The 17,577-nt window shown below is 46.0% G+C and overlaps 1 protein-coding gene and 3 non-coding genes across 5 annotated transcripts in view; all 4 read right to left on the bottom strand.

The window, feature by feature from the left end:
• itpr3 (inositol 1,4,5-trisphosphate receptor, type 3) overlaps positions 1-17,577 on the bottom strand; it is a 42,008-nt gene that overhangs the window by 10,872 nt on the left and 13,559 nt on the right. For both annotated transcript variants that reach the window (XM_041048348.1, XM_041048340.1), the window contains exons 5-40: positions 17,396-17,554; positions 16,999-17,097; positions 16,782-16,865; positions 15,843-15,989; positions 15,659-15,754; positions 15,081-15,125; positions 14,769-14,911; positions 14,572-14,671; positions 14,102-14,262; positions 13,851-13,992; positions 13,593-13,757; positions 13,109-13,281; positions 12,868-12,987; positions 12,079-12,160; positions 11,844-11,959; positions 11,312-11,563; positions 10,209-10,353; positions 9,963-10,107; positions 9,438-9,652; positions 8,687-8,807; positions 8,107-8,161; positions 7,789-7,954; positions 7,007-7,174; positions 5,355-5,429; positions 4,342-4,461; positions 4,000-4,122; positions 3,234-3,434; positions 3,029-3,144; positions 2,794-2,929; positions 2,216-2,341; positions 1,823-1,948; positions 1,465-1,585; positions 1,203-1,384; positions 720-868; positions 512-620; positions 67-160 (exon numbers count right to left, since the gene is read on the bottom strand). In XM_041048348.1, the coding sequence (XP_040904282.1) occupies positions 67-160; positions 512-620; positions 720-868; positions 1,203-1,384; positions 1,465-1,585; positions 1,823-1,948; positions 2,216-2,341; positions 2,794-2,929; positions 3,029-3,144; positions 3,234-3,434; positions 4,000-4,122; positions 4,342-4,461; positions 5,355-5,429; positions 7,007-7,174; positions 7,789-7,954; positions 8,107-8,161; positions 8,687-8,807; positions 9,438-9,652; positions 9,963-10,107; positions 10,209-10,353; positions 11,312-11,563; positions 11,844-11,959; positions 12,079-12,160; positions 12,868-12,987; positions 13,109-13,281; positions 13,593-13,757; positions 13,851-13,992; positions 14,102-14,262; positions 14,572-14,671; positions 14,769-14,911; positions 15,081-15,125; positions 15,659-15,754; positions 15,843-15,989; positions 16,782-16,865; positions 16,999-17,097; positions 17,396-17,554 (4,777 nt within the window). The remainder of the gene's footprint in view (positions 1-66; positions 161-511; positions 621-719; positions 869-1,202; positions 1,385-1,464; positions 1,586-1,822; positions 1,949-2,215; positions 2,342-2,793; positions 2,930-3,028; positions 3,145-3,233; positions 3,435-3,999; positions 4,123-4,341; positions 4,462-5,354; positions 5,430-7,006; positions 7,175-7,788; positions 7,955-8,106; positions 8,162-8,686; positions 8,808-9,437; positions 9,653-9,962; positions 10,108-10,208; positions 10,354-11,311; positions 11,564-11,843; positions 11,960-12,078; positions 12,161-12,867; positions 12,988-13,108; positions 13,282-13,592; positions 13,758-13,850; positions 13,993-14,101; positions 14,263-14,571; positions 14,672-14,768; positions 14,912-15,080; positions 15,126-15,658; positions 15,755-15,842; positions 15,990-16,781; positions 16,866-16,998; positions 17,098-17,395; positions 17,555-17,577) is intronic.
• Positions 7,340-7,412, bottom strand: trnak-uuu. Its single transcript has one exon. It is a non-coding gene; the product is annotated as a tRNA-Lys (tRNA).
• On the bottom strand, positions 10,616-10,688 carry trnak-uuu. The gene has a single exon. It is a non-coding gene; the product is annotated as a tRNA-Lys (tRNA).
• trnak-uuu lies at positions 11,167-11,239 on the bottom strand. Its single transcript has one exon. It is a non-coding gene; the product is annotated as a tRNA-Lys (tRNA).

The raw sequence follows: 17,577 nt of genomic DNA on the forward strand, positions 1-17,577 counted from the left end.
CGACTTTAAAAATAAAAGTCTTCAGTGTTCGTTCCCTTTCAGCAGAGTCTGTGTGGAGCAGCGTACCTGCAGCTCCCAGCTCAGCCAGGTCGTTCTTCTGGTTGTTCTTCTTGTTTGGAAACAAATAGTTCTGCAGTAGAACTTTCCGCAGCGCGATTCCCTGAAACAACACAACATCAACACAACATCACTTCATCCTCCTGTTTGCTACGATCGGCTCACACTTCAAAGCCTCTGTGAGCAGAGTTTCTAAACTATACAACAATATCTGCCTCAGTGTCTGTTGGAGGTTTGAGCCCCACTGTCTCCTGTCCACAAGTCAAAGTGTCTTTGAGCAGGACACTACACACTGCAGCCATTTAGGTCTCCTGAATCCACTTTACCAGTTCACTCTATAAGACTCAACTGAAGTCAATTAAAACCTGATTTTGGACAGAATATCAAACTGTGTGAATCAGTGAATCAGTCAGTGAATCAGTCGGTGAATCAGTGAATCAGCTGTTTAACTGACCTTGTCATCGAAGTCCAGAGTCCTGATCAGCATTTCCTGCAGCGTTCTCAGAACTTTGATACACAACTTTTCATCTGAAGACATCAGAGCCTTGGTGTGCTGGATAAGCCTACACACACACACACACACACACATATATTTTTCCCATCATCCCTCTGTCAGTGTGTTAGCGTGCAGTAGATTTTGGACTCGGAGAACCTGCACCTACTTGGAGATGAATCCTCCGGACTCGCAGCGCTGTCGGGCGTCGGTTCCCTCAAGAAACAGCAGCTCGGGCTGATGGAGGACGTCCACCAACACCGACAGCTCAGCGTTCACCAGCGGCTTCAGACGCTCCTCCAGAGTGTTGATGATGTCCTGAGGAACGCACACACACACACACACACACACACACACACACACACACACACACAGTGAGCTGTTTATTGTCAGGGTTACAGCTTTTTTGCTTAAGCTGATATTTTCTGAAACAGGCTCTGACGTAACTTCTGTTCTGATTTTCTTGTTTTTCAGTTTCGAGGTTGAAATGAAAATGTATTTAAGATTTCAAATTAAAAGCCTTTTTCAGACACGATGAACGTCACAGGACAGGAGGGAAAAACCCTCACTGCTCCTCTGTAACTTCACTCCTGGTTCAGGACTCGGACTCATCTGGTTTAATAAACGTGACACTGGAAAATAATCTGCGTACCTGGAGCTTCTCTATGATGTTCTTGTAGTCCCAGGGGTTGCTGGGAGCGATGGTTCTGGAGGATCGGGAGGAGGATTTGTAGTTTGGGTTGGAGCGGGACAGAGAGTTGAGAGCGGAACTGGACAACATGGAGCTGATCTGAGCCTCCAGGTCCAGAGGAAAAGTGATAGAGCGACTCTTAGCTAAACAGAGAGAGAGATCACTGATCAGTCTGAGCAGAAGTGATCTCACCTCTGTCGGTGACGCCAGGTGTGTGTGTTACCTGTCAGAGCGAGGATCTTGATGCAGGTCTCCACCTGTCCTCTGTGCTGCTGCTGCAGCCAGGGACAGTCCAGCAGCCTGACGGACGACTGAAGCAGCTGAGTGACGATGGTGTGATGAGTCTGACAGAGCGAGAGAGACGACGATCAAACGGAAACGGTTAGGGTTAAACACACGCGTCATCGAACAAAACATACATGAAGAAATTCACCAAACAAATAAATTTATGAATGTAAAAAAAACATTTCAAATTCTCATGAAGTGAATTCTAGTGATAAATAAATCCAGCCTGATGTTTGTCCATGTGGACGTTTCACCTTCAGGGTTGAAATTTACCCAGAGTGCATCATGTTCCTGACCTGCAGAGAGGTGCTGTTTTCAGAGAAAGGGGAGCTGAAGAAGGCGCTGATGGTGTCGAAGACCACGTTGATGATGTATTTTTCCAGGATGGGATCAGAAAGACGTTTCTCTCGTTTATTACAAACCTGCAGACGAGAAAAAAATCACCATCACACACACACACACAGTTCAGTTCAACTCAGCTTTATTTATACAGCTCCTTCCACAGTCAACACTGTGTCAAAGTGCTTTGTCCGTGTGTGTCCACGCCGTCTTTCTGCAGGACTCACTGAGACTAATGAAGTGAAAATGAATTAAAATTGTAGATGTTAACGTGCAGTTTAATGACGATCACTGAGTGATGAACTCGGGACAAATAAAAGACTAATTCCAGTCATCGGTGCTGTCCTTACCCGAGCCATGTCCACGGTGAAGTCCTCAAACAGTTTCCAGATGTGGTTGGACGTGTAGATTTCCTTCATCTCCACCTCTGTGTCCACGTAGCAGTGATTCACAAAGTTCACATAGGCGATTTTCACCTGGAGACACGCGCACAGAGACGCACACGCGCACAGAGGCACACAGACACAAGCACACAGAGACGCACACGCATAGACACAAGCACACAGAAACAGACGCACACAGAAACAGCGACACACAAACACACACACACACGCACAGAGACACACAGACACGTACACACAGAGACGCACACAGAGACGCACGTGCACACAGAGATACAGACTTTGTTAAAAGTGATTCATAACTTTAGCTGCGGTCCAGTGACCAGGTGACCGGGCGGCCGGGTGACCAGCTGACCAGGTGACCGGGCGGCCAGGTGACCAGCTGACCAGGTGACCGGGCGGCCGGGTGACCAGGTGACCAGGTGACCGGGCGGCCGGGTGACCAGCTGACCAGGTGACCGGGCGGCCGGGTGACCAGGTGACCGGGCGGCCAGGGGACCAGCTGACCAGGTGACCGGGCGCAGTACCTCGGTGATGCAGTCCTCATGTGTCACCACTCGGACCACGTCCTCCAGAGGCAGCAGTGAAGTACATTTGATCTCAGTGTAAACGTTCTTGCCCTCAGCACAGGCGGCTAACAGCTCCACCAGAGAGATGTGATACCTGCGGGGAGGAGGACGCGAGCAGTGGACATTCAGGGGACGCTGACCGTGGGTGGATTTTCAGTGACATTATATTTTTGCGTGCTGTTGCCATGGTTACCTGAGCGGGCTGTTTTCGCTCACGCCCTCCCTGCTCTCCTCCATCAGCTTCAACATGGTGCTGAAGGAGGCTTTGTCGTTGTAGAAGACGACCACGTCCTCGCCGGCGTTAGTCAGCTACAGAGAGAAAGCACGTTATTCCATCACCACACAAACGCACTGGGACACTGAGACACTCCGGCACAGTGACGCGTCCTCGTCCTCACCTCGGTCATGATCATGTCCTGACACTTCTTCACATACTTGCTCTCAGCCTTGATGATGGTGTGGAGGAAGTTGAGGTACTGGACGTGGCGGCCGTGCGTGGCCAGGCAGTGGATGAAGTGCTGCAGGACGCTCTCTGAGATCTCGCTGCACAGCTGGTAGTTGTTACTGAAGATGTGCTGCACCGTCTCTGCCTCCAGCAGCTGCACAGGAGGACAGGGTCATTTAGTCAACGAACCAGTTTGTTGTTTAGCTCGTGAAACGTCCCAAACAGAAACACAGTCTGACCAGTAAAATCATAACCATCATCAGCTGGGAACAGCTTTAACCAGCAAATGTTGGAAGGTTTTTATTAAATGTGTTGGGATCTTCATGCTGCTTGTTAACATTTTAACTCCTTTGGTTGAAATGTTTCTGATAAAAAAAATAAATCCCACCGTGGTTTGACCTGTCCAGGTAAATTCTGAAGACAAACGTGGACAAACCAAAAAGTTTATTCTTTATCCGAGCAGCTTTCGCACACTCGTCCTCTCCCAGAGAGCTGCTCCCAGAGAGCTGCGCCCAGCGGCTTACTGGTCAGATAAACCATCACTGTGCTGTTTGCTCATACTGAGGCTGTAATGAATGATGCGGCCCACAGGGGGCGCTAACAGCGTTCTGGACTGTTGGATCTGCTGCTTGATAAAAGACTGAACTTATTAACTGACCCAGAATAATAAATGATACATTTTCTGTTAATTGACTCGATCAGTTGTAAAAGCTTTGTACCCCGGGGTTGAGAAAGAGACTGAGGTTCTTGTGCAGCAGAGCCTGGTTCTCCTGGTTCCCCATACAGAACTTCTGCAGGAACAGGTGAGTGTACCTGATGATCTCCTGCATCTTCACATCGTTCTGCAGACAGAGAGAGAGATGAGGGGGAAACGGATTGTTCAACCACATTTACCAAACTCATCAATCAAACTATGAAGTAAATATGGGATTCTGTTCCAAACCCTCAGAGTCCGATAAAACCCCAGAGACTGAGACTGATGGTGAAGATATCAAGTGTAACAGCACCTTCACTCGCCCTGACTGAGTTCACAGTGAACAGCTGGGCTTCTTCAGTCTCACCTGGTCGTAGGACACCTGCAGCAGGTCCAGCATGACTTTATGAGCTCCCATGTTCTTCAGCAACCTCTGCTGCTTCTTCCAAACGCCACTGCTGCACATCTTATTCAGCCTCTCCAGGATCTACAGACGACAGAGAGGACGAACGGAGGGAGGCAGAGCACAATCAGAGCAGAGTGAGAGGGATGTTTGTCAAACTGAGATGTTTCATTTGCTAAAGTACAATTGTAATATTCTTTCCTCTTCTCAGTTTCACAAAGTCAAATCAGGATAAATGATGCTGAAACTGAACAATGTCTAAAATCATTTCTGGGTTGAAGTCATAACAGATAAAATAAAATATGTTATTAAATCTAAAACTGAGAATATAAATAATAAAGTAGTTGTAAAGTAAAAAAAAGTCTAAAACTTCTGCAGTGCTGACTAAAAATAAGGATTTATGTAGGAATACGGAGGCTTCATTACACACATTTCACTGTGGACTGTGAGTTCTGTACATGACTTACTGAGTGGGGAAACTACTCAGGAACACCCAGTGAACCTACTGTTTATTGGTACAAACATGGTTTAAAATAATTTAATGAACAAACATGAAAACCATTAAACTGGGAGGACCACTGTAACAAGCAGGCTGCGTTCCATCGCAGGCAGTTTGAATGATTCACTGACACATGAAGCTTGTGAATGAAAACATGAAGCGACTGAAAGCTGAGAACATTCAAAACAACAGATTCAGAACAATGGATCAGGTTTTGTTTGTATTTACATCTGTGATGCTGTTATTATGAGTCACTATCAGGAAAAAACAAACAGAATTACTGTGAGCAGTGGAAGCCACCATTGCTGAAGAAATGACGACAAGAGCACCACATAAAGGACCTTGTCCACAGAAAGACAAATCCCGAGTGACGGGTGATTTGTAGGAAGCACACTGCAGAAACCCCGCAACAGAGATGGACACCCGAAAAACCACAGCAGGTTACGGCCTGAAGGAACCGATGGACGAGTGCTCTCACCTCTTTGACTTTCTGGTAGTTCTCGTTTCCCTTGTCCAGTTTTTCCTTCTTGGGCGTTGCTTCCTCTGACGGCCCCTGCAGGATGCAGAGGGTAAAACAGCACAGGCAGTTCTCTATGGGTGTGGTACTACATTATACACACTTGAATCAAACATCAAACTATTACATATTACAGTACAGGCGGCACAGTGGTGCAGTGGTTAGCACTGTCGCCTCACAGCGAGAGGGTTCCATGCAAAGTTTGCATGTTCTCCCTGCGCCTGCGTGGGTTCTCTCCGGGTACTCCAGCTTCCTCCCACAGCTTCCTCCCACAATCCCATGCACATAACATGCACATTAGGTTAACTGGCTGCTCCATATTGCCAGTAGGTGTGAGTGTGTGTGTGGCTGTCGGTCTTTGTGTGTCGGCCCTGCGATCGACTGGTGACCAGTCCAGGGTGTACCCCGCCTCTCACCCATCGTCAGCTGGGACCGGCTCAAGCTCCCTGTGACCCTGACGGATCACGCCGTATAGAAGATGGATGGATGGAGTCATATCTAATACAACTAGCCTAAGCAATAATCATGATGTCCGTCACAGTGATTCGAGATTTTTTGGTTAAAATGTGCCATTCGTAGGAAAAGTCTCTGAAATGTTCTAACATTAACGATGAAAAAGAAAACTGTGGTTGTGATCTGGTCTCACATTCAAATCCACTAGTTTAGGACAAAATGGCAAGACATGTGGGTGAGACATTTGCAGCAATGCATGTTGCAGAATTATCTGCTTTGTTAACTGCTCCTACAAACAGGTGAGTCAAACTGGCTAGTGCAAAACAAAATAAAAATAACGTCCCAAACAAAAAACATTAACTTGAACACAATGAAATGAAAAGGAATTTCAGTCTGATTATCAGCCACTAACCAGGCTGTTGTTTTAATAGTTTGATATTCAATTTAAGTGTGTGTAAGATGAATAACGATGACAAAATGGTTCCACAAAGACATTTTGGAGTAATGTGCCCTCATTTCACAACAGAAAGAAACAATAAAGAGAGAGAAGGAGGCGTGGCATGCAACAAAATTCCCAAAACAAATCTGAACCCAGGACCATGTAGTTGCACCTTAGCCAGCTGAGACACCAGCAAGCCCCACACCAACGTTAAGTACAGTAAGTTCAAAAACCAGTTTGCAAACATTAAAAAAATAGGTTTTAGTTTCAGCTTAGTTGCTTGGTTTCTTGAGTAATATTCTGATTAAAAAGAAATGTTAATCTTCTACCCAGGAAATGGTTCTTGCGCTGGTTTAGGTAGTGACTTCGAGTTAGTTTGTTAGTGGTTATACACAGTTGTTATTTGGTTATTTACAGCAGCCATCTAGACGTTAAGAACACACCTGTCTTTGGAAGTTAGACAATAACTATGAAGTAAAATTAACATCAGCTTCTTGTATGAACCCTGTCAAACGAAAGCTGTACGCTGATGATACTGTGCTTTTCACCACCTCCTTGTCTCTCTTGTTCTTTCAGAGCTTGTGTTTGTTTTGTTTTTTCGTTACACTTTTTATTCTTTGTCCAATGTTAAAAATGTGGAAACATATGATCCAGTCATATTTTGTTGTAGCAGCTGTGTTAGGAACATAAACATTTTAATATCCAGATTTTTGCTCCTTACCTCTCCTTTCTCCTTCTTGTCTTTCTTGTCCTTCTTCCCATCACCTCCTCCGGAGCTCTTCTTCTCCACCCACAGTTCAGATTTCTCTACCAGCGTCCGGAGGTGATCCAGATCAGCCTTGATCAGCTTGTAGTTCTCCACATCCTGAGCTGAGATCAGCAACTGGACCTGCAAAGGCACAGAGAAACATGGGTGTTCTGCTCGCAGCAGGTTGGCCAATCAGACTCTTTGTGCATTTATTCCATTCTACTGACATTTATCAGATCAGTGGAAAAAATATGTTACATATGTGTGTACCATGCAGATTTTATAACATTAACAAAGAAGGTGCATCGCCTGAACAGGGACTTGAACCCTGGACCCTCAGATTAAAAGTCTGATGCTCTACCGACTGAGCTATCCAGGCTCCACATGGAGTTGCCTTAGGAGGAAAAACCCACCTGGTGTTCAAACCCCAAGTTACATAACACACCATTAACTACACTATTAAGTGCACTGACACGAACACACCGTTTTTGTAGACAGTATAGAACTTTCTGTCAGACAACAGTCTGAGCTACCCTGGCTCCATATACCCCCAAAAATGACTGAAGTCCAAAGTCTGTACCGTGACATTTAAACTGTGTGTATACTGACGAGTGACAAAACTTTTTTTGTCTTTCTTACCGTGAAGGACCTTAGTTTGAAACGTGAGACATTCAGGGAAAACATTTAGATTTTTGCTTATAGATAGTGGCCATTTACCACCTCAACAGGGGGCACCTGTGTGCATGTGTGTGTACCTGTTTGAAGGTGTGCAGAACTTCCTGTCTCTGGCTGAAGTGTCTGAAGAGCAGCTGCAGGGCTCCAGATATCAGAGGAGGGTAGTCGTGCATGGTGAGGTGGATCAGCACTCGCAGGAACATTCGACCGCCTTCATCATCCACCTCCAGGATACTGTTCCCCTTACTGTACACACACACACACACACACACACACACACACACACAAATATAACATGTAAAATCCAATTTTAAAATATCCCCAAACAGTGATGCAGGTTTGTAAGAACAGAATATTTACCTGTACATATCATGTAGAGGTAAACAGGAAATACATACCCGACTCCAAACATGGCCTCTGCCTGCTCTCCAATGTACTGCAGGTTGATGGAGGCTGAGGAGGGCCAAACACACAGAGGTTAATAAGTGATAACAGGACTGAAGCTGAAGATAGATAGTTTCCATATACATGTATACATACAGGTGACTTTCATATAAAACACACAGAAAAATATGACTCAGTTCTAAAGGTAGATATAAACAGCCAAACACATAAGGACAAAAAAGTGGACAAAAATGACCTGTAGTGTAAACACACACCTGAGCTTTTTTAGATTATTACTCTAAAACGTTTAGGGTTTATCTGGGTTCTACCTGTTGTTTCCATGTTGTCTGGGATGTCTGGAAGCATTTGGGAAAAGTAACAACACACAACTTTACCAAACACTGCAGGATGTGTGTTGAAGTAGACGAGTGCCTTTTTAAAAGCCTGATAATAAATATTCCGGGAAAAGGTTTGACAGAGACTGATATTTTTAAAAGCTATACAATCTGTGTCTCCATGTTACAGTAACAGTAAAATCAGGAGTCTGAGTGTGTTTCCATTGGCTCTGTGTGTGTGTGTGTGTTGTATATGTACCGGCATGCTCCATATTAGTGGTGGCATCAGCATCAGCCATGGGATAAACATCTACAAACTCCTTCTTAAAGACAGACAGCAGGAAGGAGAGGCGGTAGTCCAGACGAACGTTCAGGATGAACTGAGAAAGAGCAGAGTTCGGTTCAGTTACAGGTTCACAAAAAAACAACCACATTAAAATAGAAATAATTCAACTGGAGGAGTTTTACAGTATCAGAGTGTTTACGAATAAGGAGTGTTCACGTTTGTCAGAGGTCAAACGTGTTTCTATGCTGTTCCAATTAACCCACAGTGAATGGCTCACATCTCAGTTCAAACATACAGTACATTACTGAAAAGGAAGAAATAACAGCTGGACTCAGCCGAGTAGCTGGGCCAATCCTGACAGGCTCACAATGAAAACATGGTTAATAAGCTAGAAATTGTAGCTAACTAGAAAGTAAAAGACGCATTATACAGAAATTATATTCTGATGGTACAAAACAGTTTTAGTGAATTCCCACAACCTCTTTCTTACAAACTGAAGTCTGTGAGCTTGCATGCTAACAATAGCTAGCAATAGTGGTAGTTTGCTTACGGTAAAACATTAAAACTTAATGTTAGCTAACATTATACATTAACTTTGGCTAGTGTTAGCACACTTTAGTTCATTAGCACCCAAAGTTGGGGAAATGAAATAAAACAGCCTTGTACTTACGGATTTAATTTAAAATTTCTATATTTCATAATTAATTTGCTGTTTGTTAGTTACCTGTAATATCTCCAGTATCTTCAGCTTGGTGTCCATCACTGTCAGGTCCATCTTGTCGATACTGTCTTTACTACCCCTCTGTCCGTCAAGTACCAGTCCCGCCCCCAGCCCTGCCCCTCTGGCACCTTGACCTCCAAATATGGACTGCTTCCTGTTGAGGACCATGGTGGACATCATCTGACCCATCCCATGTATGGAGCGCTTCACGTTCTTCCCTTTAGAGACACAGATGGACAGATGGATGGTTTGTATGTACAGCAGTGTCTTTGGGACGATGAAAGGTCGTAACATTGAAGTCCATGGAGCCTCTTTGCCATCATCTCACACAATTTGCTGTTTTAATCTTCAAGATGATTCACAGCCTCTTCAGGGCGACTCTTTCAGTTGTCCTGACTGGGTGGAGTCTCTTACTAGCTTACTGCTTACATTACCATCTGGATTCCCCTTCACAGGCAGCTTCACGTCCATTTACACCTATTCACTTCATTAATTTGACTATGACTCAGTAGCCAGAGCAGGGCATACCTGATCCGTCATCATGGAATAATAACCCAGCGTGTCCAGGATTGGGTCTACAGTCGATGATTCCCAGCAGGGTTCTGGTAAGTCTGAGGAGCTCAAAGAAACTGTAGAAACCAAAGTAGATCAAATGTCTGGCCAAACTCACCACCTAGAGAGAACAGAAAGAGAAGACGTGATGACAGGGGAAAAGAAGAAGAGTGAATGATGGAGAAGGCTGTGAAATGAGAGAGAGGAAGAGCGGGGGCAGACCTCATATGTAAGTTTGTTTTTCTCCTCATTGTGAAACGGCAGTTCATCGTTCAGGACGTTGTTGAGATACTCCTCCATGAACACCATGGTGTTAGCGAAACGGTTCTTCTTGTTGTCTCTGCTGTCGTCCATGTTGGAGTCATAACTGAGGATGAAACATCACCAGAAAGTAACAGCTGATGAACTGTGACCTTTGACCTTGAAACGCTGATGGTGTTGGTCCGAATATCTAACGTGGTTGAACCACAGCTTCCCTGCGATGATGATGTTTCTGCATGTAAAACATTCTGCTAACACAGTTCAGGCAGGAAAACTTATAATGCAGATTAAAGTGATAGTGTAAAAAAAAAAAAAAACACACACCCAATGACACAACACAAATCAACAATGTGTGCACATAAACACATCGCCTGAACAGGGACTTGAACCCTGGACCCTCAGATTAAAAGTCTGATGCTCTACCAGCTGAGCTACCCAGGCTCCTGGAGGAAACCACCTGTAGGAAACCACCTGGAGGAAACACTTCAAATCACCTTTAGTCAAATCTCTCCCCCACCATCGTCAAAATAACAAATGAGGGTATATCTTTGGAAAGAACGCTCTCCATCCCTCAGCACTGCTTCTCAGTGCAGTGACGGCCTATCCAAAAATCTACAGTTCATCAAGTGTTTTAAAGGTCAAAAGAAGACTTCCTACAAAGTTCCTGGGACTCGTCTCTGACTTCACCAGACGTGGCTCAGGAGAATCACATAAAAAAAGGTGAGGCTTGAAGTCTTATGTTATACTACAAATGTCAAGTACTCATAAAACATAGTGTGATGACAGGGAATGCTTCAGAGATTAGAGACACCTAAAGGCGGGTTTTGTTTTAATATCACCGCACCTGAAAATTACAGTTATTTCTTCAAACCACCAAGCAGAACTCATAACATGACCCCCTGAACACACAGAGATGCATCACCTGAACAGGGACTTGAACCCTGGACCCTCAGATTAAAAGTCTGATGCTCTACCAACTGAGCTACCCAGGCGCCACTGAGCAAACACTAAGAAAAAACAATCAAGCAGGACAGAAAACACACTAGATACTAAAGTCTACCAACTCTTTGATGGTGATGGAGGTTGGGATCTCAGTCCAGAGGCGGGCAAACTTGACGGGTGTCACCAGCTCCTGAGGGTCTCGGTCAACATGAGCATGGAGCATGAGGCGACAGAAGGAGGCCCTCAGGTCAAAGGGCAGCATCTCGTCCATCATGCACAGGAAGATGAGCTCGATATCCAGCTGCTTGGAGATCTCATCTATGGCCAGGTACTGACGGTCCAAACACATCCGGGCAAAAAGCTTCAGCTGGTACCTGAGGAGGTCCAGAGAGTCTACACATTAATAACGTCATCTACAGCAAATTTTTAACGGAGCCTTGGTTCAGCTGGTGTCACATCAGTAGTGCCACCAATGGGTCAAAATCTCCACTTGGAACCAGTTTAAAAATAGAATGTATAAATGCCATGAGAAAAAATGAAAACCCTTTTCTGTGGACGAGGTAAAGAGATTTGTAAGTAACAACATGAGGTGGAATCGCCATTATATTCTCTGTGGACATTAATGGACCCAGGAGCTGAGCCCTCTGCTCGTACCTGTAGTAAGTGAGAACATTCTCATCATGGGCGTTTCCCTGCCTCGCCTCCTGAGCCAGCTGCCTGATGCTCTTGTCCTGTCTCTCATTGGTCTTGTCTGTCCACACGAGCCACACCTACAGAAAGAGACAAGAACACCATGACCACAGAAATACAGAAGGTAGAGAGTATTTCCTTATCCTAGCAATGACTGACCCATCCGTTAAGAAAAAAATAAATATGCAGGCAGACCAACCTCATCCTCGTCTCCATAGTCATCCATCCCCATGTACTCTCCCTGACCACCACCAGGGGGCGCCTCTTTCGGGACACGACGCCTGGAGGCAAAACAGAAATAGCTCTAATCTTAATTATTTAGTGAAAACAGAATGAAAACAGAAGACACAGACACTACTGCCCCCTGCTGGTCACATTAACAAACATTAATACAGAGGAAATAACATGAGGGGCAGGGACAATATTCACTCCCATTTAGAAGAGCTACAAAAAGATGTTTGCATCTCTGCATTCTGTCTTCCCCCTGGCTTTATATTAAAATATTTAGTAAGTCACATCTATCAGTACCCAATAATACACACTACATAGTCTCCATTTCCTGGAGAATGTTTGTTTTCAAGGAAAACTTTTGAGCATTGAGAGAGGTTTGTTTTAAAACCTGTTCCCCCACAGTTCTATAAAACACGGTTTGGCAGCAGCAGGGCTCGTGTCACTGACGTGCCAGGTTCAACACCATCATGGGCACCTGATCCTTCAGGTTCTGTGATGACAGGAACTTTTCTAATGCGTGTGTTGCTGTTTGATGGAATCATTTCGCAGGTGATAAATTTAGGATTTATTGAATTGATTTGTTGGTAAAATGATGCCATCCTCACTCCCTCATCTTTTCTCTCTGAGGAAATAAATGGAATGAAAATAAGTCTTGAAAATAAATAAGCCTCTAAACGTGTGTTACACTCAGCAAGATGAGCACAGATTATCTGTTGTTGAGGGGTTAAAGGTCACCCCTCCCTCCCTCTGTCCTCACTCTGTCTTGATGAGGATATCCTGGTTCTTGGGGTCCAGCACACATTTACAGATGAGCTCCTGAGTGACGGGGATGGCCACATTGTTGGACACACACAGGTCTGACAGGTAGTCCAGAAACCTGCACAGACACACACACATAATAACCAGACATTGGACCGGAAGCTAAAGCAATAAAAACAGCATACTAACCCCCCCCCCCCCCCCCCCCCCCCCCCACCCCCCCACCCCCCGATATGTACCTGGGCTCTCGGTTCTTGCGGACCAGGCTAACAAAGGTCTCCACCTCGGTCTTGGTGATGTGCTTCTCCAACAGTTTGCGGTTGTTGTGCAGCAGGGCAGTGATGGTGTCCTCAGCCAGGATGTCATAACCAATCTGACTCTGCATCACACCGAACTGCTTTGCTATGTGCTCCTGGAGGGGACAGGAGGGTGAGAGGGAGGGAGGGGCATTAGCAGATAAGACAGACACTGAAGGGAGTCGGTTCAACCAAACAGCATCTGGTATTTGAGTTTTCAAAAAGATATGAAATAAAGTAAAAAATAAAAAAAATAGAGGCAAATTGAACTTTACGTTTAATTAGCACAGTGAGTGAGTGAAAGGGCAAATACTGATTAATAACCACATCTAAGCAGGAAATTGAGACCATTTCAGTTTCAGCTCCTTGGGTAGATGAGAGTCTGGGCGTTAGCTCGTAACGCTCTCCCATCATCATTCCTCCTCACCTGGTTCTTGCGGTAGTCCTCCTGGGAATGTCGGAGGACTCTGTAGCAGAGTCTGAGCATGTACTGGTAGGGAGCATTTTTCTGGTCCGCCAGCTCCTCCAAACGCAGAAGGGGACCCTCCCCTCCCCCCCGGTCCTTAAAGGGAGCCTTCAGGATGCCAAAGATCTGAACACACACAGGGCGTCAGTTAGACGGTAGGCACTGACTTTGTCAGCTGAACATTTCCTGTCTCTGTTCCCTGAGTTTTCTGGATCAGACCTGTTTGAGGATGTTCTGTTCTCTCATCAGTTTCTGTCTCTCTCGGTTGGCTTTGGTCATGACCACGTCCAGAGCCGGCTGACCGCTGTTAATGACGTCAGCCACGAAGAAAACCACGTCCTCCAGCAGCTTGATGGCAAACCTGAGCAACAAAAACACGAGTACATAACAAACTCCTCCTCAAGGCCTGACTCTCTGTCTGCCTCTCTCTGCTCGACTCTCTGCACACTGATGTTCACACAGCGTCCTACCTGCGGTCGTTCTGGCTAATGAAGCCTTGGTTGAACTGGTCCACCACGGTGCTCAACATGGCACTGGCATCATTGGCGAAGTCCAGATCTCTGATCTCCATCACAGGAACTGAGACGATGGCGAAGGCCTCCTTATCCTCTTTAGTGGGACATGTTCCTAACTGCAGCCGGAGGAGACACAGGTTATTATACAGGAACTTCAGCTCATACAGATCCTCGGGTGGACACAGAGGTCGACGCATCTGTTCCTGCTTTACCTCTGTTTGGTGGTTAGATTTTCTAAAATCAAACTATGAACATAAACGTTAAATAAGTCTCCACAAACCAGATTTATCCCTCAACAGCTGTTTTATGTTTGTTCTTCTTTCTCACTGTCACGTTTTTATCCATGCGTGTGGCTTTAGCAGTGTCAGTCTTTCATATCATGTCCAACCAGTGACTATTACGAATTCCTGTGAACGTGAACTCACCATGAGTCTGATGGGTCTCTCCTCCTCTATGTCGATGGGGACGTTGGTGCTTTGGATCCAGGTGTTGGTGCACAGATGTCTCAGTCGTACGTACGAGTTTCTGGAAGAAAACCAGCTCAGTTTCTCTTCAAGCTCTGATCTGACACAGCAGAGTCTGATCCCAGTTTAAGGAAGCATGTACGATCAGCAGTTCCTACCGTGGTACAAAGGAGTCGGTCTTCTGCAGCGTGGTCGGGTCCAGCTCGAACAGCGAGGCGATGTCGTTCCCATGAGGCACTGCTACCAGCTTGTACTTGATCCTCTCGCCATGGGAGCGCTTGCTGCTACGACTACCGTCCATCTACAAAGAGGCCGAGACTTATTTACACGATGGAGCTTTATTCACTTCCTCTGCCTCATCAGTGAGGACAGCGAGGACACAGTGAGGACACAGTGACAGAGCACAAGCATCTATCAGTAGGTGACTGGACACAAGAAACAACAGAGTCAAACTTTAGTGCTGGACTCACCGAGGACGAGAGCTCTGCTGTGTCTCCTTTATAACCTGGATTCTCCTACAACAACAACAGGTACAAAGATTTCACCACAAGCTACAGGAAGATTCAGCCCATATCATCCTCTCATCCATCCATCCATCCGTCCATCCATCCACTCATCCATCCATCCACTCATCCACTCATCCATCCATCCACTCATCCATCCATCCATCCATCCATCCGTCCATCCATCCACTCATCCATCCATCCACTCATCCACTCATCCATCCATCCACTCATCCATCCATCCATCCATCCATCCATCCATCCATCCATCCACTCATCCATCCATCCACTCATCCACTCATCCATCCATCCACTCATCCATCCATCCATCCATCCATCCACTCATCCATCCATCCATCCACTCATCCATCCATCCACTCATCCATCCATCCATCCATCCACTCATCCACTCATCCATCCATCCATCCATCCACTCATCCATCCATCCATCCATCCACTCATCCACTCATCCATCCATCCATCTAAAATCTGATTCACCCATTCTTTCAGCCATTCATTTATCCATCCAGTGTTGCCATGGTTACCTCAGCGGCCAGGTAGTTGCCAGTGGCCAGGTGTTTGAAGCGATAGAGGCTGTTCCAGTGTCCCGCTCCCCCACGACACGGGTCATGATGGACAACCTGATGGACCAATCAGGTAAAAAGCACTTAATGCCACTTCAGAGGAAACTGTGTGTGTGTGTGCACGTCTCTGTGTGTGTGCGTGTACCTCGACCTCCCACAGAGCGTTGGAGCTGGTAGCTGAGGTCGCCGACTGTCTCAGTGTGGTTCGGAGGAACACGTGGAGTTTGCTCTTGTACTCGTCGCAGGTCAGAAACTTTTCCTGCTCAGCGTGAAACAAACGCACCACATCGCCCTGAGAGAGAGAGAGAGAGAGAGAGAGGGAGAGAGAGGGAGAGAGAGAGAGAGAGAGAGAGAGAGAGAGAGAGAGAGAGTTACAGAAGCATTAAAGGACAGTCTTATGTTGTAGCTGCTGCATCGTCCCATTCAGTTTTTCCCCCACAGAATGTCAGGTGACTGATGTCTTGGATGAACTTGAAACTCTCGCGGTTAAATCATCAGGACAGAAGATAAACAGCGTTTAAACATCGGGTTCTGTGATAAAAAGTCAAAGATCCAAGCCTGTGGATGTAAAAACTAAAGAAGTCAACCACAGCTCCCAGGGTGCAACGAGAACTATCCGGTGACAAACCTAACTGGCGCCATTAAAGGTACGCTGAATTAGCTGCCGGCAGCTCCTGTGTGCAGTGAACCCACGGAGGCAGCTGTGGTGCCCCTGAGCAAGGCACCAATCCACCCCGGCGTCTGTAGTGAGTGTGTGTGTGTGTGTGTGTGTTTCGTTCACTTGGTGTGGGTAAAATGCAGAGAGTTTGAGGGATCAGTATTGTTCATGTTTTTTTTCTGATTTCTAAACATGACGTTTATTTGTTAACAGGAAAGCGAAACATAGAAATGAAATGACAGTGATGAAGAAATGTTTTTGCTGACAGTCCTTTAACGTTGGGATCATTTTAGGAGCTTGAGGCCTTCGAAATGAAAGAAGGAATAAAATGAATGTTTGACTGAACCGATTGTCTGAGACACGTTTAAACTGATAACAGCTGATGAAGGATCATAAAAGGTCGGAGCTCTGATAAACTGCACTCACTCCTTTCAGGACTTCCTCCCTGTGGTCACTGTACATCATGAACAGGTTGATCTTCCAGCTGGTGTTGCAGTTCACTGAGTTCACCTGCAGAGGGAGGAAGACACACACGTAGTGTTTGTGAGGGTTTAGAGAGGGTTTAGAGTGGGTTTCAGAGGTGTGTGTGTGTGTGTGTGTGTGTGTGTGTGTGTGTGTGTGTGTGTGTGTGCGTGCGTCTCACCTCTTTGCAGCCTGGATGGTCGGTCAGCTCGTAGTTTGAAGCGTGAAGCGGCTGACCTGCGTTCACCGGGTTCAGGATCACTTTATCTCCCACCACCACCTGCAACAAGCAGCAGACACTGTGTCCTCACACTGAAGCTGCTGACGTCTCTGTGGGACATCAGCAGACACTGTGTCCTCACACTGAAGCTGCTGACGTCTCTGTGGGACGAGCTGAGGATCGATACTGAAGCCAATCCATGACTATCACATCTGTTACTGCTCCTGCTGCTACACACATGCTGCTTCCCATTTTGTTTTTAATGTTTCGTGTTATTGTATCTTTTTGTATGAAGTGTGACATATAAATAAAGTTTGACTATTGTTACTGGCCCACTGGTGTCACTGTGTGTGTTTACGTTGTCTCCGTTGGCGCGGAGCTTCCAGAACGGCTGGATGAAGAGCCAGGAACCTTCGTTCCCCGTCCCGTCCAGAGTGACTCGCATGGCGTTCTTCTCCAGCAGAGCCGGCAGGCGCTTGTTCACCGTCAGGTATTTATTACTCTTCATATGGAGCAGCTGGAGACAGAGACCATACGTTT

This window comes from Toxotes jaculatrix, chromosome 2 (genome assembly GCF_017976425.1).
Source record: "Toxotes jaculatrix isolate fToxJac2 chromosome 2, fToxJac2.pri, whole genome shotgun sequence".
Taxonomy (NCBI): Eukaryota; Metazoa; Chordata; class Actinopteri; family Toxotidae; genus Toxotes; species Toxotes jaculatrix.